Source organism: Ixodes scapularis, unplaced genomic scaffold (genome assembly GCF_016920785.2).
Source record: "Ixodes scapularis isolate PalLabHiFi unplaced genomic scaffold, ASM1692078v2 PGA_scaffold9__187_contigs__length_104089568, whole genome shotgun sequence".
NCBI classification, from domain to species: domain Eukaryota; kingdom Metazoa; phylum Arthropoda; class Arachnida; order Ixodida; family Ixodidae; genus Ixodes; species Ixodes scapularis.
The window spans coordinates 27,891,260-27,916,986 of record NW_024609884.1 but is presented as its reverse complement, the minus strand read 5'-3'; the positions used below and the strand labels follow the sequence as shown (position 1 = coordinate 27,916,986).

Below are 25,727 nucleotides of genomic sequence, written 5' to 3'. Positions count from 1 at the left end.
ATAAGCACCTAAGAACACTTCTGCCGCGTGTGTAGACAATCGATGCCTAAATATCAGCCTCATAATATGACTGCAAATTAACTCTCTAAACGTAAAAAAAAAAATGCAAATTGCAAAACAATTTATGTATGTCATTACAATTTCCAGCAGGACACAAGGATTTGCAGGGCAGCCTTTAGGGCATCCTTCATGACAACACCACAATTGTGAAAAAGCAGTGATAAATTTAGTAGTCCAATGACATTACTGCAGTGTAGTGAGTGTGTAAAAAGCAGGCCACCTTTGGTGCACGCTTAAAGAAAACCATAAATAACTTTTTTTTTTTTTTCATTTTTGGTTTAATGGCACAATGACTAAAAACATGTGTTTTTGATATGTATTGCTAGTATCCGGTGGCTACGCTCGGCTATATACCGCAAATAAGAACTCTTGTACGAAGTTCAACCGCTGGAGCCCTGCTCGCACGCATTAAGTTTAGTTTGCGGAGGAGAACGGCCGTTACCAGGGTCTTGAGACTTAACTAACGGCGCAGCGTGCACATTCCTTTATCTGGAGGCAATGTACAGTACATAAGTGGTCTCACTTACTCAAGAACGCAAATTCCAAGGCAAATCCTTTTACTCTGAACCATTTCCAACTTTGCAGTTTGTCACTAAGGTATGGTTCCTGCACAAATTTGGTGGCTGAATCTTGCAATCTTGCTTTATCTCATATTTCTACTTTTGTGCCATCTTCAATTTTCTTCAGCCTTTTCTTATTTTTGCTTTCGCCTTGACATTACAGACCTTTTCACTCATGTTCAAACATGAACCTTCCACTACACTAGTGCACTAACACAGCTTCAAGGACAAGAGAAAAGAGACACGACTCTCTAGGAAACATACAAATTTTATTTCTATGTAGGAACTATAAGTTTCACAGAAAAATCTTAAAACAAGTTGCAGAAACAAAAAGTGTTGACCCATGTCAGCTCATCTTGATAAGTAGAAAGCTCTCACACACACAAAAAATGGTAACGCTATGAAACAGCAAAGACATAAGGAGAATAGCAGTCCGTAAATTTACGAACTTTTGTTGAGTACAAGGCACAAATAATTATTTTCGATAGCTAATTTTGAATAATCAAGACCTGTGGCTTTCAACGTCTTAATTAATGCACAAAGCCAATTTTGAGAACTTGCTTAGCTAAACTGCTGTATTTGCAGAGCATTCCAAGACAACAGGAAACCTACTTGAACAAGGAATAGTCCCTTCAAAAAGTGCTAAATAATAAATGGAGTGAGAAAACAATCTACACGCAACCTTAAAAAAAAAAAAAAAACTTGTAAAAATGAGAAATTAAACATAAGGAGTGCAGTCATCAAACAATTGTGACTTTAAACAAGTGTATAACTTAAGAACAGCTAATGCAGTAGCTACACTACCCTTCACCGAGTTCTGGTGAGTTCCAAAGATATGCTGGAGAGTTAGACAAAAATTGTGCAACTCTAACATTGTATGCCATAAGTAAGAAGCATCAAGTAGTTTGTTAAGTAGTGGTCTGTGCACTGTGTTAAATAGTAAGACCATATAATTTGCACTCATGGACAAAGTCCTTACCTTTACAGGCATGGAACTAAAAGGGCAGAAACAATGCCTTTGATCCTGTCATAAATAACCCTAAAGAAAACAACCCTCCAGGATGCAACAACATCCCCATCCTGCTTCTAGGAAGCTAGAGCTGTAAACAAGAAGAAATTGAGACATTTAAAGGGATAACTAAGTAGAAAATGTGTGTTGCCCTGTTCTGCAGACTGGAACCCTGGAAACGACGATATAAGGAACAGGTAGAGATGTTAAAGGGAAACACATTGCTGTGGTTGTCAACAAAAAGGATCTGACCGTTCGACAAGCTGAGTCAAGCTAAATACTCGTCAAGAAAACAGAGCTAGTCATGTAGGCCTCTTGCGGGTCCATGTTGGCAGTGGGCTCACTGGTATCCACGGGAACTCTGGCCTGAAGGCCGTGTCAAGAGCCACCTTGGGATAGCCCGAAGACAGGACAGCGTCCTGAAGCTCTTTCCTTGCTTTCCTCACAATCAACCCCATCAGGCCAATGCTCAGGACAACCTGAGGTGGTGCAAAGAAAAGAGCAAACAAACAAGAAGTTAATAGACCTGCAGTTTTCACGTGTTCTGAGGAAATGCTGCCTGCAGGAGCTCTCGACGCATCCAGTACTCTCTCGGTCGTGTTGGACGGTTTACACCTTTAGCACTACCTGGGTAGACATGAAGCTAAAAAATCTGGCCTCTAGCACACATACCGAGTGAATGCAGTTATCCTAGATTACAAAGCCCTGAGAGCCAGAGATGCATTGCCTTGAGATCACTGATGTAGTTGGGAGTCCCAACTTTTCAGTTTCAGGTAATCAGTAATGGACTGATACTACCAGCTCGCCGTACTTGCCAGCTCTTACTTCAGTCCAAGTTCAAATCTGTCTACATATTCATGCAGCAGGAGGTCAATCTGATGTACGGCAACCTTGTTATGTGGCAATTTTGTCTGCAGTATGGCTGCCAACCTGGGCCCTTTAATGTGCATCACGCAGTCATCGTACAGAGGCATGCCCGTACAAGTCCTATCCATAGAAAAATCGGCTGAAGGGAAAACTAAACACATCATCATTGCATCTCTTCCACTCTATGGGCCCCCCACGTGAAAGAGTGTATTCATCGATGCACTTTTTGTACCAAGGACTCTCTTGTCGACGAGTAGTTTGTTCACCTGCATGCAAATGCTCCCCACCCGAAGCTTGTAGGTTTCCCTGCCCACAGCCTGGAAGCCCCGGGTTCTCGTCCGTGCGGTCCACCCCGGAAGAACACGTAACAACAAGGAAGGATTTCTCACGTCTTCTTTAATGCCCGTCTCGATCCCGAATCCCCTGTGCCTCCCCCCCAGCTGCGCCCTGCCGGCGCGTGGCGCTGCCGTCGGGCGCCTTGCCCTCTGCCGGCGCGGTCAGTGTGGCGGCGGCCACCACAAGCTATAATAGTAATGAAATGTGTCGTCAAGGTTGGCTCACCTGAGCCAGCAGCACAGCATAGCCAGTGGCTGCAGTGGTGTCCAGCACTTCCTCCATGGAGCGCACAGTGGTCCCCAGATACACGTTGATGACCTGTGTCGGCACCAGGCCCAGGGCTGAAGCAGTCACGTACCGGCCCAGGCTGATATGGCTCACCTGAGACAACAGACGAGCCATATTACAATAAAATTGAAGACTTGTCAGCTATTTTCTGGCAGAGGCCACAGGCTACACCGCTTCGTTTTGTGTCGACAGAAAACAAAGAGACGTTATGCGACCAGAATTTGAGTAAAAAGAATGCAGAAATTGTTTAGAGTAAAGCACAAGGCAGTTGACTGGTAGATTTCGTGCATCAAGTAAAGTGAGCTACTTTGTAAACATAGAAATAAAACAGCGCAAACAAACACAAGGACAAGTAGAAGGAGGGACACAGACACAGCGCTGACTCACGACTTACTTTCTTTCTCATCTTTTTAAAACATTTCAACATAAGAAAAAAAGAAATGAAAAATAAAAGAAGGAGAATCCAGCATGAAGGATATCCTCTCTGTCATATGCCATCTGAGGAATTTTTTACACAAACTAAACATTATATACCATTACAACAAAAAAAACAAATTAAAAAAAAGCCAAAAACCACAGCGCGAGCCCTAATGCTCTGTGCGTACCTGTCTTGCACGCGGACTCTTGGTATGTCGGAACCCTTTCCTGGCTGCATGTAGGCACGCGCCTGTGGTTATAGTACCACGGTGATGCATTGTTTACAATGCATCACCGACTAGCCCACCTCCAAACATTACTGCAGTTCCTTTCTTTTACATCGGGCCCTTTTATGTGTTCCTTCAATCTTCCACATCAAGACATCTTCTATGTCAATGCCATCGCTGTTTCTACGTGCAAAGCAAGGCAGTATGGGTACGCTGCAAAGAAAGGCAATTACCCCCCTGAGGTATTAAGCCTTTTTGGATTGACGTCTCCGTCATCTGGACATGCCAAGCGCGTATGCAAGATTCTCCGCTCGGAACATTGGAGGCAAGTCAGACTTCTGCATGACTGCTTAAAAGTGTGGTGTTATTACACGTGTACTAACGAACACAGCGCCAGGAGAAAACTCCGTGCGTGTCAATTGGAGTCTTCACGTATTACTGAGTTCTTATGGCTGCATCTACGTTCCACGTTCCCCAAGAAACACAAAGACCCGCCTCCTGCAGGGAATAGCGTTGTGTTTTTAGGTGATGCAACTGCACCTGCTTCTATCACAAGCATATTGAATAAGGGCCCAAAGTATGCTACTGAGCCGCTCGTGAAGCCCCCCGAGATGCTCTCCCTTGTGAGACGGATAGCTGAGAAGACTGTTGCTGAGAAAAAAGACATGTGTATCCTAGACTGTGTAGAAAGCTTACGTAGGGACACCAGGAAATCTGTACATCGATTTCATTTCGGCCCTATTGTTTCTTTTTTCAAACACTGTAAGTTAAAGCTGCTGGTTTCAGATAAGGAGGGAGGATTTGTAGTTGTGCCAGAACATATATTTAAGGAAAAGTCTACACAAGCCGTGTCAAAAAATTTCAAACCTGTTCCAGATGTGGTACTAAGCAAGGTGAAGACGCGTGCTGAGCAACTTTGTAAGCAGCTTGGTTTAGAAAGGCTCAGGAAGTCTGTCCAGGCGGCTCGTGGTCTCAATCTGGAGGTTTTCTTCTCTGTGAAGACCCATAAGGACACTATGCCGTTCAGGGCAATTGTTACACAGAGAGAGTCATGGCAGCTGCATGTCTCGAAGTATCTCCAGCATCACCTATCTTCTTTGAAGTTAACTGATCCTTTTCTAGTTCGAAACTCTGACGAATTGGTAGATTATCTAAGCAATGACAACCCTGGATCTTGTGATCTGGTTTCAATTGACGTGGAAGACCTTTTCTACTCTATTCCTCATGGAGGTCTCATTGAAGCGGTTCAACTTTGCATTGACTTAAACGGTTCTGTTGCCTTCCAGAATTCGACTGGTATTGCTGTGGAAAAGTTTTTGGATCTTCTCCGCTTTTACTTAGAGTCCACTTTTATTTCTTTTGAGGGCAACACGTTTCTGCAAAAATCCGGGATCTGCATTGGGTCTAGTGTTGCTCCTATATTGAGTGACATCTACCTAGCAGGTTGTGATTGTGCTATTGCAGAAAGGTTAGATGATCGTTTTTTGAAAGTCTTCAGGTATGTTGACGATTACCTGGTGGTGTTTAAACCTAAGCAGGGCTCACGAAGTGCTGACTTGGTCTCAGAGTTATTAGACACCTTTCGGGAGTGCTCTGGAGGTCTGCGGTTTACGAATGAGGTTCCAACTAAAAAAGCTTTGCAATTTTTGGACCTCAACATTCGTCTTGAAACGAGTCACCTATGCTGGGCTTATGAGCCTAGAACAAAAAAGTCCCTCCTTAGCTATGAATCAACACACTCAAAAGTTGTAAAAAGAGCTATTGCAAAATCATGTTTGAGAGCTTCTTTATTGAAATCCTGTGTTCACAGAAGTTTCAACAGCTTTCTGTGTCAAGTAGATAGGTTAACAAAAGCGGGTTTCCCGAAACTTGTCATAGTGGGGGTAGCGGAGTCACTTTTAAAATTATTCAGGAATCCCCTTAACATACTTGACAATGTTAGACAAAAGCCTGCCTCTCGACCGGTGGTAATACCATATTTGCACAGTTTTTCCCACAGGATCAAAAAAGTGGCGGTTAAATACGGAGTTCCCATAGTCTTTTCAGCACCTTCCAAGCTATCCCGTTTGTGTGCGTCCATTGAGAGAGCAGGACTTCAGCGTGTAGGGTGTAGAATAAACCATCGCATCAAATATGTAGCTTGTGCTGTGGGGGTCGTTTATAAAATACCTTTTTCATGTGGGAAAGTGTATATTGGGCAGACGGGCAGATGTATTAATGTTCGAGCTCGGGAGCATTATCTGTCTTTGAGGTCTTCACCTTCGGGTCACCTAGCCATTCATTGTGATAGGTGTGGTTGTTCCCCTCGGTTAAGTGACATTGAAATTTTGGCTAAACATTCACAAAAAATGGCAAGGGAAATTCATGAAGCGTTTTACATTCGACAACACGGTCCCGATCTATGCGTCAGTTCAGAGTCAGTGACGTTATACAGTGAAGAGTTCGAGTTTCTTCGGAGTTTAGGCACGTCTCTTTAACACTTTCTTTCTGCTTCCATGGGAGTGATCCTATAACCACAGGCGCGTGCCTACATGCAGCCAGGAAAGGGTTCCGACATACCAAGAGTCCGCGTGCAAGACAGGTACGCACAGAGCATTAGGGCTCGCGCTGTGGTTTTTGGCTTTTTTTTTAATTTGTTTTTTTTGTTGTGATGGTATATAATGTTTAGTTTGTGTAAAAAATTCCTCAGATGGCATATGACAGAGAGGATATCCTTCATGCTGGATTCTCCTTCTTTTATTTTTCATTTCTTTTTTTCTTATGTTGAAATGTTTTAAAAAGATGAGAAAGAAAGTAAGTCGTGAGTCAGCGCTGTGTCTGTGTCCCTCCTTCTACTTGTCCTTGTGTTTGTTTGCGCTGTTTTATTTCTATGTTTACAATGCATCACCGACTAGCCCACCTCCAAACATTACTGCAAAGTGAGCTACACATGAGGCATGGTGTACTTTCAAAGTGAAGTACTTTATTTATTTATTTTTTTCAATTTGCAGTTATCTGGTAGAGTGCATCAAATAAAAGTGGTAAGCTACATATTATTTACCATGTACTTTAAACCAAATGAAAAGTACTTTTCAAAGCAATCTTTCTCCTTACCCAAAATATTCTTGGTGAATTTACCAATTTCTTTTGACCAGACGCAAAAGACAAATTAGCCTTTGAACTGATCATCAAAGTCTTCCAAGCGAATTTGAGAAATATACTTGGAAGTTAATTATACAAACTATACAGAGGTTGTTTTTTTTTTTTCTCCTACTAAAATTTGAATTTGAAAAAAAAAAAAAAGGAATGAGCGTTTGGCTTTTTACCCCTGGGGCTAAGTTGGCAGCCCCCAGGGCCAACATTCTTAGATCTATCAGTTCCACAAAAGAGCGTTGTTCAAAAATTGTTCTTCTCTGTTGCCTGCACGCGGGCAGGCACTACAAGTGGATAGTGTTCCTAGAGCGACCAGCAGCAATGCCTTCACAGGCAACGGTGAAAAACCGCTTTCGAATGGCTCTTATTTTTTTTTTTTTTGCAAACTTTGGCACTAACTTTATGTTTACCATAAAAACCCCAATAGAATCACTTTACACCACAGGAAATGTTGATCCAACGTTCCACCGGGTGGGCCACGATAGCGTAGGGAACACCATCGAGCAGACGTGACACGAAAAGGCGCCAGGGCATTCTAGGAAGCTTGACAAACGGACTTTGATATCTAGTAGCCTTGCTGGGGACCACTAGAAATGGGGTAGAAAAAAAAGCATGAAAATCAAGTAAATCGGATCTATTTTAGTTAGATCAGATTTATCTGATTTCAATCACTGTAGCCAGAAAAAAGTAATTCTTTATCACTAGAGATGTATTTTTAAGCGTGGCAGATTGATAGATCAATCTGTATGATCACTGAAAACAATGCAGAAGAAAGGATTACTGTAAATTTAAAGTACAGTCTAATTAACGGCTTTTTAATGATGTCACCCCAGACCCCACCATACTAGAACAAATGCCGCTGGATTTTTTTAGTTGTGAAAAGGCTTCATTTGCATTTTGTTCCCCTTTTGTATTCTGATTTGCTTGCATTATGATATTTTCCTTGTATTTGTTTCTTCCTTTCACTTTCCAATTTTCTTGCCATAGGACATTAAAGGGGCCCTGCAATCATATTTAAGCGTCTACCTTTTATGCTGTTTCCACATCTCTTGGGGTTCGGGCAAGCCAGCGGGCACTTGAAGAGTAGCTAAATATCAGTGCGCCATATTTTAACCGGACGACACGGAAATCTCCTCCACCGACGAGGGCGACCCGCGGTACCGAAAGCGCGCAAAATATGACGTCTTTGGTCCTGGGCTTACTACTGGTCAGAGCCACTAAAAACTTCTTTTTGGTCGAAATACAAAAGATAAGTGGCGCGAACCGTTTCAATTATTTATAAAAGTAGTTTTTGTTCACTATTATAGATGAAAAAAAGAAAGAAATGCAGTTTATAAAGTACGGAAACAAGAAATGACCCGTCAACATACTCGCCGCCAAGCGGTGGAAAAGGCGGCGCATACTAGAAAGGAGTAGTGGGATCTGGCGCCGACATGGAAAAATCCCGGATGTACGCGGTGGCGCTGCAGTCGTCTGGACAGGAGGATCCGACCGGCTCCGAGCGTTCCGAAGGCCTTCGGCGAGAGGCTGTCTTGCGGTTTGGCCGTTTCGCCGTATGGCAGCGCGAAGTGGCTCCCATTCTGAACTGATCTTTACCCCGTGTTAGCTGTCGTTTGTGGCCAATGAAGTGTAATGCCGAATTAGTGTTTAATCGCGCAGCAAACGCAATGAAAGCCGCTTTGGCTGCCCGCTGCATACAGCCTATCCAGAACATGCTTTAGTGGCGCCCTCCGGCGCCGTCGACACGGAGTGCGGCGGCCGTGAGCGCTCGATGAGCTCACAATTCCTCCTCTAGTTCACGGCCACTCAAGCCAGGACCTACGACGTCATGAAGGAGGTTATTTTTTGCTTGTTTTTGTAATTCTAAATTGCCTATAACTTTTAAAATAAAGCGAATTTCGCGAAAAGAAAAGTTTCACTAAGTTACTACGTTCAGTGCGCTCAGGTTCGGTGCAAATTAAAAAACAGTAAAAAGTCCTTGCAGGGCCCCTTTAAGTAACTGACAAACTGAACTCCGAATCGCCTAGCAGAGCAATATTTTTTTACTAATTTTCATTCTGCTATAAATATTTCTTGCTTGATGGTTATTTGACTTGCATACAAAACAAGTGCACTTAGATAGCAGAAATGACAGGCAAACGGTAAATAAAAAAAAAAATATTTTGGTGAAGATTTGTGTGTGGAAAAGCCTCGATTTAAATCATTAGAAAAACAGCGCAATTTAAATCATGATTTAAATAGTCTTGATTCTTATTCTGCACCCTGACTAGAGAAGATGTGAAATTAGTTCATTTGTTCACTAATTAACTAAAATGTATGGAAAATTGCTAGGCAACTGTGTTCCACACGTGAAACGTTCTAACATCACAAACGTTTAGCGACACCGAGTTTCACGTATGGAGGGCTGATAAACCTGGCGATCTTCCAGAGCCTTCCATACTCTCGAGCTGCTCTCCCTCTGTGTGCACAGGTGGTCGAGCTCCTCCTCGCCTACCCCTCTGGTCACGTGATCTCCCCCGTTAACCAGTCTGCATCGAACTTCGCGGCCATGCTTACCACACTTCACGAAATGCTGAGCACATATTCAAAAACGTTTCACATTAAAAAGTTTTCTCTAACACTTTAAGTGTTCGTCTTTTTTTTTTTTTTTTTTTTTTTAGGGGGGGGGGGTGGGGGGGGGGGGTATAATGTAGTTGGAGAATTGACGCTGGACCAACACATTGGTGGTGGGCGCTAAAATCACTGGATCCCAGGATCCAGTCACTAGTGGGCGCCACAGCACGAAAAAGGTCATTCTTGTACACTGCAAACGGCCTGAAAGCGAAATGAATTTGGCGAAGAGCGCCTGTGACGTTGACCTTTTTGCTCTGCGCTCTAAAGCAAAGGGGTCGGACCGGGGATCTATCGCTGTCTCGAGGACCAGAAAATAAATAATATAAATGAGGAAAAACTAAATAAATAATCCTATAGATAAACATTTTGATTACAAAATTGCAAGTTATAGCAACCATTAAGAAAAAGAAGATATAAGGTGGATGAATATATCTACTTTATTTATAAATACAATATTTAGCTAAAATGACATCGAACAACGATTGGGACCCAGAAAACTCACCAGGCATAACTCGAGGTGCATAAAAAACTTTCGCGTGTTCCGTCAGGGCAGAATACTAATGAGAATGATAGAACTGATGTTGACAATATGCAATAGGTAAGACACAGGACTAAGCGCACGATATACAGGGGAACGCAAAGGCATCTTAATATACGTGTTTACACGTATGAGACATGGGACTAATAATAATAATAATAGCTATTATTATCATCATCATCATCATCATCATCATTATTCCGTGCTTCAGAACGACACTGAAGTCGATATGGTGATGACGATGTCCATTGAATAATATGACGAGAGGAGACAGGATAGGCATATTTCTTTCGTTTTCTCTGGTATCTTCGTTTATGCGGTTCCGTCTGTGTTGCGGCGCCGTTTCTTTACGCGCGCTTATTTTTGCGCCGGGCGGGCCTGTTGGAAGCGGGCCGGGCATCATTGGAAGAACCGCGGCCAGCCGCTGGCGGGGGTTCGGAGTCCCTTGCTCTAGAAAAGTCCCGAGAACAATCAGAGACAGTCGGCGACTATTGGAAATTAAATCGCAGGATACGGAATGTGTGAGTGACACAGCACTACCAGGCACTACGCGATCCGCGGTGTACACTACCTACACCATGGAAACTAACGCCAACCTCCGGACACAGAGCGAGTTGCGCGGCTCGAACACGGATGGCGCCACCATAGAGGTGTACGACAGCGCTCGCGTGGTCGGAGGCGCTCATTACTAAAAACTAAACAAAACAATAATGAATCAAACCTCATTCAACTTTAGTTATGACTGCATATTATTTTACTAAATACAAATTACGTATTCCTAAAAATATAATATATTTTTTTAAAAGTTCATGTCAACATCTCACTCTCAAAATTTTGCTTTTTTCTGTTTTTTGCGTTTCTAAAACGAAACCGCTGTCTATGCGCATGCGCGCTTGCGCTCTGCGCGTTCTGAAACCAGTGGACCGTTGTGGAGGCGTCCGTGGGTTTGCTCGGTGCTTTCGCGCTTTCGCTCGCCTTGGAGCGTAGCTTCGGCGCCTCGATCATCGCATTGCGCGAGCCTCGCACTTTCGGGCAAGTGGAAAGCTTTTCGTGTCTTTGAACCACTTCATTTGTGCGGTTACGCAAAGTCGTGCCCAAGCGGACAAGAAGCACCCGTTCGTTCGGATCCCAACTGACGACGGTGAGTTTGAAAGTTTTCACCCCAATTGAAACTTTTCCTAAGCTGATCTTCCAGCCACAAATTGCACCATTTGAGGGTTTTATACTCTTTTAGGTAATTGAATATACCGTTTCATTTTTGAAATTTACAAAATGTCACCGTGATTTCATCGCGATGTCCCATTTCGGCGAGCGTTCTTAGCACGGTTTTGTGGATGAAGACCGTACTGCAAATATTTTATGATCTGTAGACTGTTGGCGAAATATCACCTCCTCTAGCTCTCGTCGATCTCGTTCACAGCAGTGTCGATACCCCGTCGAATAAATTGAAGTCTCTATATAAATATTCTTCTCCCAGTTTTATAATATTTCGGAGTTCACATCTTATAATATCTGCCCGTTATTATTAATGTATCTCGTGTAGATTCTTTGACAGCCCTGCGACTCGTTTTTTCACGTTTTATTTCTTTCAGAAAACAATAGAAAGCTGGATAGTAAAATAATTTTTAAAGGCACTTTTAAAATTTTGAAAGATTTACGCATAGAAAGGCGGAATGCAGACAGCAGAGCTTGATCGGGAGATGTGCTATCCGCCCTTCCATGTGCAATTCTTCTGAAAGTTTTTACACCTCCCAACGCACTCCCCTCAAAACAATTAAAACTCACGTTAGGCATTTTTTTTTTCTTTTTGTGTATTCATACAGATTCTCAAGGCATGAAAATCACTCCAACAAGCCTCAGGGACAGGGAACCCCAATAGACAAAAGGTATGTCCGTGGTAACTTTTTTGTGAAGTGCACTTGATTGTTTGCTGACCTATCAAGCTTCCTGAATATGTAACCATCAGCATGCTAGGTTCCGCCGTAGTGATCTATGCAGTCTAATCTACGATCAACTGTAATGTAAAACGAGAGTGGCTGGGGCAAAGAGAATTACAACAAAAACAAAAGGATAGTAGGAGCAGCCCTCTGCAATATTTCATAGCCCTGTTTCTCTTCTGCAAGTGTATGTGTTGTGACGAGACAAACTAATGGGTTCTTACATTGTCCTGTGCAGATCCTGGGAGGATAGAGAACACACATACAGCAAAAATTAGAAAGAGCAATGAAGTGGCTGGCCCATCCCATGGGCATCATAGGATCTCGGTGGCCACACCAAGAAAACCTGGTTCAACTCGTGGTTCAACTTGACGGTGCAAGCGACAGGTATCGGAAGCTCATCAAGAGGCCAAGAGAAATGAGAAATACCAAAGTGGTCTACAGAGAGCTAGCTAGGTCTACACATTATTAAGTCTCGAAAGATTTTGGTTCAAGTCTGTAAGTAAGCAACGAATAAGTTTGCCTGAATTACAATTCATTGTGTTAACTGTTTATTTGCATGGACCAGTCAGAATGACACAAGCTTTCAACTAGGCATGAAATCTTTTGGCTGTGCTTCTTGAGACCCTCGAGAGGCAATGTTGTCCACCGCGTCAGCAGGTTGCTCTTTGCACGATTTTTATGGAGCAAGATCATAGACTAACAGAAGCCTCTGAGCATCCACTTTGTTTAGACATGTTGTTAGCCTGCTGGTGGCCAACAACCTCTAGGCAGTTTTCTTTTTAAAGTGGGAGGGCGAGGGGGGAAATATCTGTTGCTTCGAACCAGTGATTCCAGGACCTTTGGCAGCTAGAATTCAAACTACGTATTTGGAGAGCTTCACTCTTTAAGATCTCAAGTTTTGGTGGACAATATCTGACTCACTAAAATTTTGCATTATTGTCTTATTACATTGGTTGAAGAATTGATGTTTTATCGTAATATACGTTCAAGTTGCTATTTGAGATTCCACAACCTATAACCATTTAAATATCTTCTTAAACATACCTCACCGCAGGCACATAGTTAGGATTTTGTTTCGGGGGGGGGGGGGGGGGGGGGGGGTGTGCTCATGACAAAATGCTGTATGCGGGGAGTGGGGAGAGGTCCTAGCGAAGTGGAAGATTTCAGGGGGGGGGGGGGGGGCAGTCCCCATGGGCCTCCCCCCTGGCTACGTGCCTGCCTCACCAATAGGGCTGTTTGCATACAATTCTCCGGCAAGGCTGCATATTTACTTCACACTGGGTTTGCTTTTATGTAACACATATCAGGAGTTATGATTGTGTTTTCATGTCACGGAAACAGACATTTATATTTGCTGTTACAATATTCTCTTTTTAATATGGACATCCCCAGTTTCTAAAACAATTCTCCATAATGTTGGTCATCCATAATCTTGAAGAATCAACAATGAAGGTGGTATGTTGTTTATTTTTGTCATCTGCAACTGGGAAAGGGAAAGAACTGCAAGTGATCCAGGCTGGAAACCCCTGAAAATTGTAACCATTGAGTCACCATTGTCATATCTAACAATTGTGCAGCTCTGGGTAAATTCCGTAACCGAAGAGCTTTACTAAAAAGCGCGACACGACAACGGACACAGAAGGAGACACAGACACAGTGCTGTGTCTCCTTCTGTGTCCGTTGACCTGTCGCGCTTTTTAATCATTATGAATCACCAACTCGCCCAACTTTCTACCCTCTTCATTCTTTTTTGCCACACTAATAAATTTCCCCCCATTTCTTTTTTTTTTTGCGTTTGTCGTTACAGAAACCAAAATAAAAAGATAAAAAAAAACAAAAAAAACATGTATTTATTCGTTTCGCTCCCAAGCTAGCTGTCCATAGTACGTACTTCGTGTTTCTTTATTTAACGTGACGAGTTTGAATTGTATGGGGACACATATCAGTCCCCGAAAATATGACATTTATAGCGGCGTGACCGAAACGATCGACCACGTTAGCGAGAACTAAGGCAGTGATAGTTGGTGGGCGCCGATAGCCTTTCAAAGTGAAAAAGCTATGTCATGTTCGCGCTAACAATGTCGCACATTGTATCTTCACTTAGCACCTTTTGCTAACGTAGATACTGCGCTCATAATTAATTTTTTTCCGCATAGCAACGCTTGTATAAAGTGACAGTGTAAATTGTTTTTCCTTGTCATGAAAATGACTGAATAAATGCGTCAACGAGTGCGAAAAATGCTGCATTTGTTTCGATTCCCTGGAAGACGCCGACGACAAGTAACGGGCTGTCGACTGCTGGACACAAGGTAGGCAAGCAGAACTTACAATTCTTTGCCATAACACGTGGTATGGCACGCGCGGACCGTAAATTTCCAAACAAAACCTACCGCGGTACCGGCGGTACCAGGGTAGGGAGCAGCGGCAGTATGGCGGCAGGGCACGGCGGAAGGGCTGCGCCATGTTGGATTTTGAGTGGCTTCGTCTTCGCAAACGGCTAGGAAGCCGCTTCAGCTAGCTCGACGGCGTCAAAAGTAATTAATAAAACGTTAGCGCTTCATTTTATGAACATAATTATTGCTGCTTATTTTAGTTTCGCAATCTATTAATAGAGCAATGAGGCTTCGATTCGTTGCAGTAATGAGCGCCTCCGACCACGGAAGCGCTGCTGAGCGCCCAGTTTTCCCAGAAATCGACTCCATTGGGTCTATGGGAGTGTCCTGGTACTGCTAACGCTTCAAAGCTCTTTAGACGGTCAGCAAAAATCGGGTTATCAACGTATCGGCCGTCCGGCCGTTGAAAAACCGATTTTTGCAGGCCGTCTAAAGATCCTTAGAAGCGTAAGAAGCGCTGCAATTTACCACGAAGGTGCAAGCAGGTAATAAAAGTTTACAATGAAAAAAAAAATCAAGAAATAAACTTTAAAAAACTTCTGAGCAATCTACGCCGCCACGCGAAGTGCTGCCGACAGATGGCGTACACCGCGTCGATGGAGCTTCGGCCGATTCATAGTATGAACCCGAATCAGCCGGCGCTCCCTCGACGCGGCGTCCGTAGAAGCGTTCAAATCTGGGCGAGTTGGTGATGCATAAAAACAAAACAAAAAAACAGCGCAAAAAAAAAAAAAAAAAAAAAAAAAAAAAAAAAAAAAAAAAAACGACGGACCAGTAGAAGATACAGGCAGACAAGGTGCTGACTTACAACTAAAATTTGATAGGAAAAAGGGAACATGAAGGGCGCGAAACACCCGAACAATCCACACTACACCCATGTCACCACATACCACGTTCCCATTGGCCGAGAGACCCGATCTCTTTTTGATACAGGGCCACAAAAGGCACACTGAGACACGAGCCCTCCCTATGTCGTGAGATGTAAAATGCCTCCGTTATCTCCCTCGTCCTTTTGTTGTTGTCGGCAGCAGTTCTCTCTACGCGTCCATCGCCTGCGAAGTGGCGGCGTAGATTGCCCAGAACAGTTTTCTTTTTTTTCTTTTTTTTACAAGTTACGTTTATGCTTTGATTTTTTTTTATCATTGTATATTTTTATTATTTGCTTGCACCTTTGTAGTAAGTTGCAGCACGACACGTTGACAGAAATCAAGTTTTGCGGGCCGTCTAAAGTGCCTTAGAAGCGATGGTTTGCATGCTGTAGATGCGCTAGGTGCCGAGACGTTCTGGGGCAAGCACTTCGCACTTCTTTACAGGTTTACATGAAGCTTTGGTTTAAATATTTAAAGGAGAACGAACAAGAGCGGTGGCACACCTCCGCAACACCACATAGAGGTGCTGATCTCTGGCCCTTCGACTTGGACTTTTTGGAAAAGGGCCAGCTGACCTCACGGCTGTTTGTCAACCGCCTTCTATCAGTGCCGACGTTTCGCCGGCTAAGCACCCACCCGACGTACTCGACAGGATCTCCCTCCCCAGGGCTAGCCAACACACTAAAGGTGCAGCGGGAACACTCTTCTCAAGTGTTAGCCCCAGAATCTCAAGGGCGCTTTTGAGTTCTATCCTGGATGCGGCCATTCCAGGATAATTAAGCAGCTTCGATCACCCATATGGTGTCAGCCGTTTCAGCGTTCAACCATTTCGCGAATTCCTAGCTTAGAGGCCACTGTTTTGCTGCCACCTACCCCAATAGGACCGTTTCATTTTAGCTGATGTAGCCGTGCATGGTGGATCGAGGCACTCGATGCAATAATGTCATCGGTTACTTTACAGCGGCGCGCTGCAGAAAACTGAAGTTTTGAAACTGATGTGACCGTTGATGAAGAGAAATATGCGTTTCAAATAAAGAACCAAGCTACAAAAAAAAAATATATATATATATATATATATATATATATATATATAAGGAGCGTCAGCGAAAGAGAGTGAAGGGCATGGCATTGACGGCATTCGTGGTTTGGTCGCTCCGTGGACGCAGGGACCGATCAATACATCGTTTGGATGCCGCATACAATTTTGGGCTGCCGGAGTTTGAAGTTCTTTCACGATCGCAATAACGGAAATCAGCTTTGTTTTTCTTCTTAACATTTTTTTTTTTTTTTTGCGCATTACGTGCGCAAGCAACCCCGACCCTGAGATACTGAAAACGCACACACACACCTTTTTAGCTCTCCAGATTATGATCCTTTCTGGGGGCAAGTATTTCCAGCTGGCAAGTTGGCAATTACATCCCTGAAACCGAGAGGTCTTCTATGGGATTAGTTTTTCAATTAGTAATTACTCTCACCTAAAAATCCACACAAAAAAAAAAAAAAATAAAAGAGAAAACGCGTACTGCACGTTAGAGGTAGGAAAATTGGAGTTGTAAGCCATGCACCAAGAAAGAGAGAGAGAGAGGAGTCGAGAGAGCGCGGGGGACGTCAGGTAGGAAAGATTAGTGGATAGACCCTTTGTCCTCACTGCACTCGTCGAACGCGTTAGAACGCGGAACGGCGGCGTTTGGGGTTTGGCTCTCGCAATCGGACGAGCGCAGTGGAGACAAAGGTCTACCCAGCGATCATTCGAATCAGAGCTCAGCGTTCTGGCGTCCACGCGCGCTCGTCCTCCTCTCCCCCGATTTCTCGGCGCATAGGCGAGAGCGCGTGTATTTGCCCTGCTTGCGGACAACAATAATCCTGTCGCCTCCGTCCACCCTTTCAATACAGCAATGTTCGTGGCCAACTTCCAATGCAATTTTTGAATCGTATGCTAGAATGTTAACGGAACGGCCGGAGGACATCACTGAACCGAATTCGAATAAAGAGTACTACGCTAAACGAAATTGGTGCTGTTTTTGCAGCACAAATCACGCGCATTTTCTAACTATTTTCTTTTTTTATCTTTTAGGAAAGCAACTTGTTTTGAAACGATCGACTACCATTTTATTTCTGTCACAGCAGGAAGTAGCACGAAAAGACGGGTCTGGCCATTAAATGCCTCCCTGGTTGATGCATATATATCTTCCCGCCAAATATACGCACATTCAAATTCTCTTTCCAAGGAGTGGCAGGCATTGTACCTTATGCTGGACGTCGAAAGTGATTGACACACTGAATTTGATACGCAGGGTATTCCAAGGTAAACATAAGTAATGGCGGAACTTCCTGTGGCCGAGATAACTTTCGGTTAACCAGCTTGTTTTTTTGTTTTTTTTTTCAATGAGCAAGTATGAGCAGCACGTCCTTTAAGTATTTCTCGGCGGAAAATCAGCAAAGGCCTGTTGAAAACCGGACGTAAGATAGATCGGTGTGTGCTTCTGGACCATACGACGGCAAGAAAAAGCACTGCATCTCGTTTTATTGGGCCTCTGTGGCGAAAGTTACGGCCCTACCTGACGACCGAGTGGAAACTTGTGTATACGTGAGACATTCCACGAAGTTACACGCCCACAAATCAACCGAGGCATGTGATTGTTTTGTGTTCTTCGTGCACGGGAGAGCGTGCGTGAAAACAACATCGCTTCATCAATTGCGCGACGTCGCCATAAATGTTCAAGCTGGCCAAAGCGAAACTATGCTAAGCCTCTCGGATGTAGTTGAAGCAGGGTGCGAAGGATTGTGCCACTTGTGCTCGATCCCGCCCGTCAAAAAGCGAGCGGTGCGTATTTGACGACAAGTAGAGCTATCGTGATTAGGACAAAGCCGCCACAATGTGTACGACTGGGCCGCTCGTACCCCGCAAAAATCAAACGGTGTTTTTCCGAAAACGAGTGGAGATATCGTCATTGTGACAACATTGACCTGCAGCGGCGATCCCGTGAATGATATTCACGTGAATACAGGTGCAGACGCGGACGTCAAAAGGCTATTGTGGATTATAGAACCCAGGCGATAAGGTAAGAAAACTATACTTTCGCTTCCGACTTGTTGCGACCACGCGACACTCGCATGGGGACATAAGGCATTTGTCCGAACTGTTCGGCTTGGGCACACATAAGCGCAGTTTTGTTTGACGACGTGGGCGAGTAATACAATCAAGGATTGTGCCAGTGGTTTCTGTTTCACGTCTTGCTTTGATCGTGTCACGAACAGACGCTTGATTGCATGCCGAAAAGAAAAAAAATCTGGCTCTCGAACTTCGAAATCCAGGTTCGATTCCGAAACCCACGTTCGATTCCATGCGAAAAGATCCCTCCCATTCTGAAGTGTTCTCCGCTAACAAACTCAAAATGTACTTTTTTTTGTTGTTGTTTTTTCGTTTGTCTGCGGGTTTTTGTTGGGATTTGTTGAGGACTTTCACATAAACAGTCTGTTCACAAGCTCGCATGCACACGAAAATTAACGTCACCAAATAATTCTGCTCTAAGATTAATATATATATATATATATATATATATATATATATATATATATATATATATATATATATATATATATATGTGCAGCACCAAGTTGGTCTGTGTTTTGAAAACCTGCATTCAGGTTCAAATTATAAAGTTATATTTGGGCGAATTTGAATTAATCTTTCAGTCAATCTTTATTTGCAGAAGAACTCCAGTGGGGTAATTCGTTCGATCCAAGTATCTTCGCTGTCCGGTAGAGCCGGATGTGTGCATCTTTGATTGCAAAATTAAGCGAGGGTGCAATCGACGCGCGCGTCTTTCGGGCTCGACGGCCGCAGCATCTTTTGTTTCGCGGAGATCTGCCACAGCAAACTTTGGACGCGGAAAACACAATAAAAGAGCGATTTAATTGCGGAACACACGAAACATAGCGGTGATGTTGAACAAAACCCGAACCGGAAGTGTTCTCGGCTCCCTGTCATGGCGGCCGGAACTGGCCTGAATACCATGTATAGGGAGTATTCACTGGCGGCCATATCCGTGTGCGCGAGTGCTGAGCGCGTACTGACGGCGTGCTTCCACAGTTCTTTCGCCACGTGCATTCCGCACCACCAAGATTGCCGGTCTTAGCGTTCCGAGCATACGCTCTAAACATCGCCTTCAAATATGGCGTCCAGTGAATACTCCCTATACCAACGTTACTCGATCAACTCAGTTGGCAAACTTCCACAAAGAACGTGATCCCTTCTAAGACATGCGCTGACACGTTACTCAGTTTCACCTTATATTGTACCGCAGCGAAGGCTAGAAGCGCGAGCTCATAGTGTTGGCAGCTGCTCGTGCCGCCGAGACTGTGCCCAAGAGCAAGGAGCTCGCGCTTCTAGCCTTTCCTGCGGTACATCATAAGGTGAAATAGAGTATAGTTTCCGCTGATAGAGAGTAGAGAGTTTTAGTATATCGTTCCGATACCTCCGATAGCCCCGATAAAGGTACTATGCATGCGCAAGGGAGGCTGTGGCGGAGTATCGGGTATCGTCATCGGAGTCATGGGAACGATCTACTAAAACTCTCTAGTTTTAGTAGATCGTTCCGATACCTCCGATAGCCCCGATAGCCGATACTGCATGCGCAAGGGAGGCGGTGGCGGAGTATCGGGTATCGTTATCGGAGTCATGGGAACGATCTACTAAAACTCTCCGATAACTCCTAGCTTCGGAAATGCTGTTTGAAGCGTCATCCTTCTTGCCCGCTGCGGCCGCGTTTTGAACTCCTGTTGCAAGACGCGCCGCAGCGAGCAAGAAGGTTGGAGCTTCGAACAGCGTTAGCATAGAGGGGCTTTACGTTAGCACGGCTGAGGGATACGAGAAGGGATCCCGCACTCCGTGGGAGTTTGCCAACAGCGTTGATCGAGTAACGTTGATGTATACTCCGACGTTGGGCCTGTTGTGTTGGCGATGTAGAACAGGAAATAGAGGCAATCGTGGGTGTGGGCTCCCGTCTGTCATTGCCTTAACGTTGGGCGCAGCGAACGCAGCGTAGCGCAGAACGTGCGCCTTTTAGCTCGATATCTGCGACCAGTGATCTCTACGACGATTGCTAGATCGCGCATCCCCGCTCCGCGAGTGCAGCCACCGGACGGCCATCTTGCATCTCGAAAAATTGCGTATTTGGAGCGTTGCGTAGGCTGGCGGCAGCGTGCTGAAGACACGTTTTCTACTCGTTCGTCGTCATTCACTGAAGAAGTTCTTTAAAACTCTGTGTAAGCCGTGAGACTTGCCGTTGAGAACAAGTGGAAAGTTTTACGGAAGCACAGTGCCACAGGGAAAAGGCACAACTCGTCGAATGCAAGTTTCGCCGGTCTCGCAGCGTGATCAGAGCTTCCTTGGCACGCCGGAGCGCTGCATGCGTCTCTGTGCCTTCGCAGGCTTAGATATCGATGAAGAATCGGAGCCACGGCAAATTTTTGAAGGTGCGTCGCGCGTAGATGTCTTTGCATCACATATCGGCCACGGAGTTTTGGATTGTCCAGCTGTTCCGGCGAGTTGCTATCAATAAAGGGGGAAAAACAATCTGTACGGTTGCTCGTATGCACTATTAACCATTAGTGATGGGCCGAACTTTTGCCGAACCGAAAGTTCGGCGCCGAATCTTGGGGTTCGGTAAAGCCGAACTTTTATAAAGATTCGGCAAAGATACATTGTTAGCAGACTTAACGTTGATATTTCGTTTTTTCCTGGCGAAAAAAGGTTTTATGTTTCTTGTTTCTTAACTTAAACGCAACATGTAATGCATATTGACACAGTTATTTCTAAATAAGGTGATATTCTACAAGATAATTGTATCGGTGTCGTTTTCGTGTGTTTACTGGCAATTTTATGACTCCTTGCAGAAGTGGCGTGACAACGAGGTAGGGTAGAAGCGACCGTGACGCAGTAACGAATCACGTTACAAGAGTTTCGGTTCTGAGGCATCATCAGCGCAAGCCTGGATGTGTGTGTACATTGCTAAAGTGAAGGCAATAACGCTGCGTTCTTGCTTTCTATGGGAGTCACCTTTTCGTGCGCGAAAACGAATGCAACGGTTGCTGAGCCTTCACCAGAAGAGATAGTAATAATATTGTAAATATGCATATTTTTCGATTTGAGTCACTTGATGTCAGCTTTGCATGAAAGTGTGCGTCCCATATTCGCAACGTCTCGTTCTTAACCTTTAAAATGCCAGTTTCTGGCGTTAGGACGCACACGAACGTTTCGGAAGATAGGGAGAGTTAGGAATGGTCGGATGTGCAACGTCGAGCATTATAGTTCTGTCTTTAGTTTAATGCAGATACATGAAAATCGCGAAATAACACTAATTGAAAAAGCAATATTATTCTGCTTTGGAACACACTACTCCTGAGCCGAAAACAGAAGTGTTATAATTGCGAGGAGTGCTTTAAAGTAATTTTCGGCCAATGTTTCAATGTTTCGGAATGCACCGCATCATTTGTCACTTGCGCAGTGGACTGCGTAAATTACTGGTCGATCTTCTATTCTTGAGGCAGAACATATTGAAGAGAATTACACTCGCTCACAAACGCACAGTTACCGTGTTGCCTACTCCACTTGGCGCCGTAACCGCTGGTTGTACTACACCGCACGATGGTAACCGCATGACTGCACGGCGTCCATTTGCCGAATTTTGCCGAACTTTTGAAGGACAATCTGCCGAATCTGAAGTTCGGCAGATTCGGCCCATATCACTCTTAACCATGGATATGTTAAAAATTGACCCTAATGGATCACATGACAGCACAAATAGAGCAACGCTGTGGAGCAAAGGGGTTTTCGAAGGCAAAACTACAAGACGGCGAGAACGAAAATTTTTTGAAGCGCGGCCCATACGGTCGTGTGCAATCTGTTGACCAATCACAACTAGGCGAACCGCGCTCAATCGTCAAGTGCAATGAAGTAGGTTGATAATGAGCCAGCGCTGATGAGTGATGAGGAGCTGTTGTGGGCGGTATTCTTTAAACCGTCTAACGATAAAAAAAAAAAAAAAAAAAAGATGTACCTCTCTCCTTCCCCCACCTCTCTCTATCTCTCTCTTCTCTCGCCACTGGATGCTGAATCAAGATCGTTTCTGGACCGCGAGTGCCGCAAGTTACAAATACAGTCGTCAGAGTAGAGTAAAACGCTGCTCCAGAGGCGCACATACGGCTTCACGCACATTGCACTCGCAAAACACATCCACTTGGCGTCGATTCTTGATCGGTATCGGAGCATGCGAAGCAGGGGCGTAGCCATAAAGAGGAGGGAGGGGAGGGGAGGGGAGGGGAGGGGGGGGGGGGGGGTATCAGCCAGCCTTCCCACCTTCCGAAATTTAGCCGACCCTATAATATACACATGCATTTTGACCCATCTCCCCCCTCTCCGCACCTAAAGTCATGGAGATACCAGCCACCTCAGTCCCTCCCGAAAAAACTTCCTGGCTACGCCGCTGGTGCGAAGGCACAGAGAGCTGTGAGACTTGCCTTCGCACGGCTCCCCGTACCTTGAGGCACTTGGAATGTTTTACGGAAGCGCAGTTCAGCGCGCCAAGGAAGCTTTGATCACGTCGCGATACCGGCGAAACTTGCTTTCGACGAGTTGTGCCTTTTTCCTGCGGCACTGCACTTCCGTAAAAATTTCCAAGTGTTCTCAACGCCAAATCTCACGGCTTACACAGTGTTTTAAAAAAACTTCTGCGGCGATTTTTTGAGCTACCTCAACTAACTATATTTTCTGACTCCCCGGCCTTAACCCTTTCCGGTGTGCTATTTTGTATTTCGAAATTCATAATAGTTATGGCGAAATCGGCAAATGAAAATGATGCAAAAACCAACATTCAAATATACCCGCACTTTTCAGTGCCGTGACGTCAGTGGAAGGCAAGCTTGCCAGTCGGGCGAGCAGTCTAAAAAATAGAATATGCCAATCATTTGTTCCGTGCTGGAGCGCGGGTCCTGGAGCGAGCTTCCAAAGCATTCATCTGACACCATGAAACTGCTTCGAATCAGTTGGGAACAAATTCTACAGTCCAAAGAGTGAACCCCTGCACTTCCACTGACGTCACTTTTTCGTTGTTGCCAGTAGAGACTTTCAGTTTGAAAAACACGGTGAGGACCAAAATTGTAAATTCAATAACTTCGTGAAAAAAAATTATTTTGTCCTAATATTTGGGATACTATTTTGGCGATGTTGTTTGGCGAGTTTAGCAAAATTTCAAGCAAATCGAGGACCATGAAGAAATCGCCGGAGTATTCCTTTATTAAGTACGCTGCCGCCAGCCTCCGCAACACTCCAAAAACGCAATTTTTCGAGATGCAAGATGGCCGTCTGCAGGCCGCACTCGCGCTGCAGCCAAGCAATTGTCATAGAGATCAGCGTCTGCGACCAATCAGCATCTGTGTGCGCTCCGCTGCGCTACGTCGCGTTTGCTACGCCCCTTACGGCGCCTCTTGGATGTGTCCTCTCTCTTTACCTACTTTTATAAATTTAGCATACGTGACTGTAGAAGCCTGTCCACGCATACACCACAGTGCAAGGTGCTACTTCAGCGCTGGAAATGGTGGCGACTTCGCGCTATACATTATGGTGATACAGCGAAGCGTTCTGCATCAGCACTTATTCCTAGTGTTTATGTAGCGCTGCGACGCAAGTATATGATTACATAATCTTTTACGCTAAAGCGTTTAAAAAGAAACCACCAATTGTGCAGTTATCATCCCTAAACAAAAAAAAAAACAAAAAAAAAGTCGACGAGTTGCAGTATTCCCGCTCATATCTCATACCAGACGGGAGCAAGGTTTCTTTCAGAAGAGCACCGCTAAAAATCGTTTTCCTTTCTGTTTATCAGCTTTTACTGCAGAGTCCATTTACGCAAACGAAGCGCGCTCTATGATAAAACCGAAAAAAAAAAAAAAAAATTGAGCACGAGAAGAAAATCTTTGCCACTGCAAATATATTTCATCTATTTCCCTTGTCAGGGGAGGATAAGGATAAACCTGCTTTCAAACACCACGTTTTTTTTACAAAATTTAACGAAAGCACGAAAAAAAAAAAGAAGAAAAAGTGAGCTCTTTTACCAGAACGTGCCATATTCAAGTGGAATGCGCAACAATTTAGGAAGGTTGCAATTCAAATGCGAAGACGTGTAACAGCTCAAAACAACAAAAGCACCGGCTGGAAAAGCAAGTTGTCGCTGCGCACACCTGCATGACCGCGCGCTGCATGGCTCGTCTACAGCCGGATGAAGATCGTCAGTTGGAGGTCAATTTCAAGGCGAACTATATACGCTTTTTTGTTTTCTGCCGTCTACCGTATTTCAAATCCGGTCTTGAGAAACCGGTCCAGAGCGACCCTCTGAACTTTAGGTTAACGGAACCCGGAAGAGCGCACCCGCGAAAAACAAAACAAAAATCGGGGATCAAAACAAAACCAAAACCACAGCTCGTGCGAGAGAAGCGGCGGAGCCACAATTAATTTTCGGTTCGTCTGCTCGCTGTCGCTTAGAAGACAAACACAAAAACAGGGCGGGATACACGAACACACCAAATGAGCACTGCCGTGCGTTGCCTTCAACTGCGAACACGACCGTGTCGTACATTCGACAAACATCAGAGACGAGCAAGTAGAGGATACGCTTTGGCGGAGGCGCGTGGATAATTGGAACAAACCGGACGAAAAGCAGGGCGGGGTAGTGGGGGTCATGTGCGATTGACTCACGGCGAACATGGCGTTCTGCAGGCCGAAGGGAATGGGCGTGAGCCTGGATATGATGACCACCTTGAAAGCGTGACCGGTGTCCAGCAGCGCCAGGGTCGATCTGACCACATCGCTAGAGAGCAGCCGGGCCATGATGAAGCCGAGAAAGAACCGCTTCATCACCGTGTGCGCCACCGAGATACCGAAGGTGGCAGCGCCAGCCGTCACGGCGACGCCGAGCACCAGGCCGAAGTGGTAGCCGCAAGCGAAGTTGAGCAGGATGTAGCCCCAGGTGAGCGGAAAAGCGACCAAAGTGTACATGATGAGGAAGACGAGGCAGACGGTCTCTCGATCCTGGCTGTCGAGCCAGAGGAGCCAGTGGCGCGCATACTGCTTGCCCCACAGCAGCGTCAGAAGCACGCACAGCACCAGCGTCAGCGTCGTCAGGGCCTGCAGCGCGGAGCCCCTGCCGTGGGCCACGGACTGTGGCGACGCATCGTCGGGCGGTGTCTCGACGGAGATGATGGTCGTTGCGGCATCGTTCACCGGATGATATTCCGCGAGCCCACGAAGAGAGAGCAGACGACCGCTTGCAGACGAAACCATGGGCCCGCCGTTCCCATTTATGGCCACCGCTGGCTGATACCAAAGTTCTTCATTCCGCTTGCAGACACGTTGTTTGTGTCAGAAAGTTTAACGTGCTAGCAGACGCATCGCTTTCCGCACTCCTACGGTGCACACTGCC

General features: G+C 45.0%; 1 protein-coding gene across 1 annotated transcript; it reads right to left on the bottom strand.

Annotated features, from left to right (window-relative positions):
- Nucleotides 1–868: 868 nt before the first annotated feature.
- Nucleotides 869–25,727, bottom strand: LOC115320023 (transmembrane protein 64). Its single transcript, XM_029980109.4, has 3 exons — nt 25,004–25,727; nt 3,058–3,213; nt 869–2,108 (listed from the first exon to the last, which is right to left on the bottom strand). The coding sequence occupies exons 1-3, from the start codon at nt 25,586–25,588 to the stop codon at nt 1,932–1,934; spliced, it is 918 nt and encodes a 305-aa protein (XP_029835969.2). The 5' UTR covers nt 25,589–25,727; the 3' UTR covers nt 869–1,931.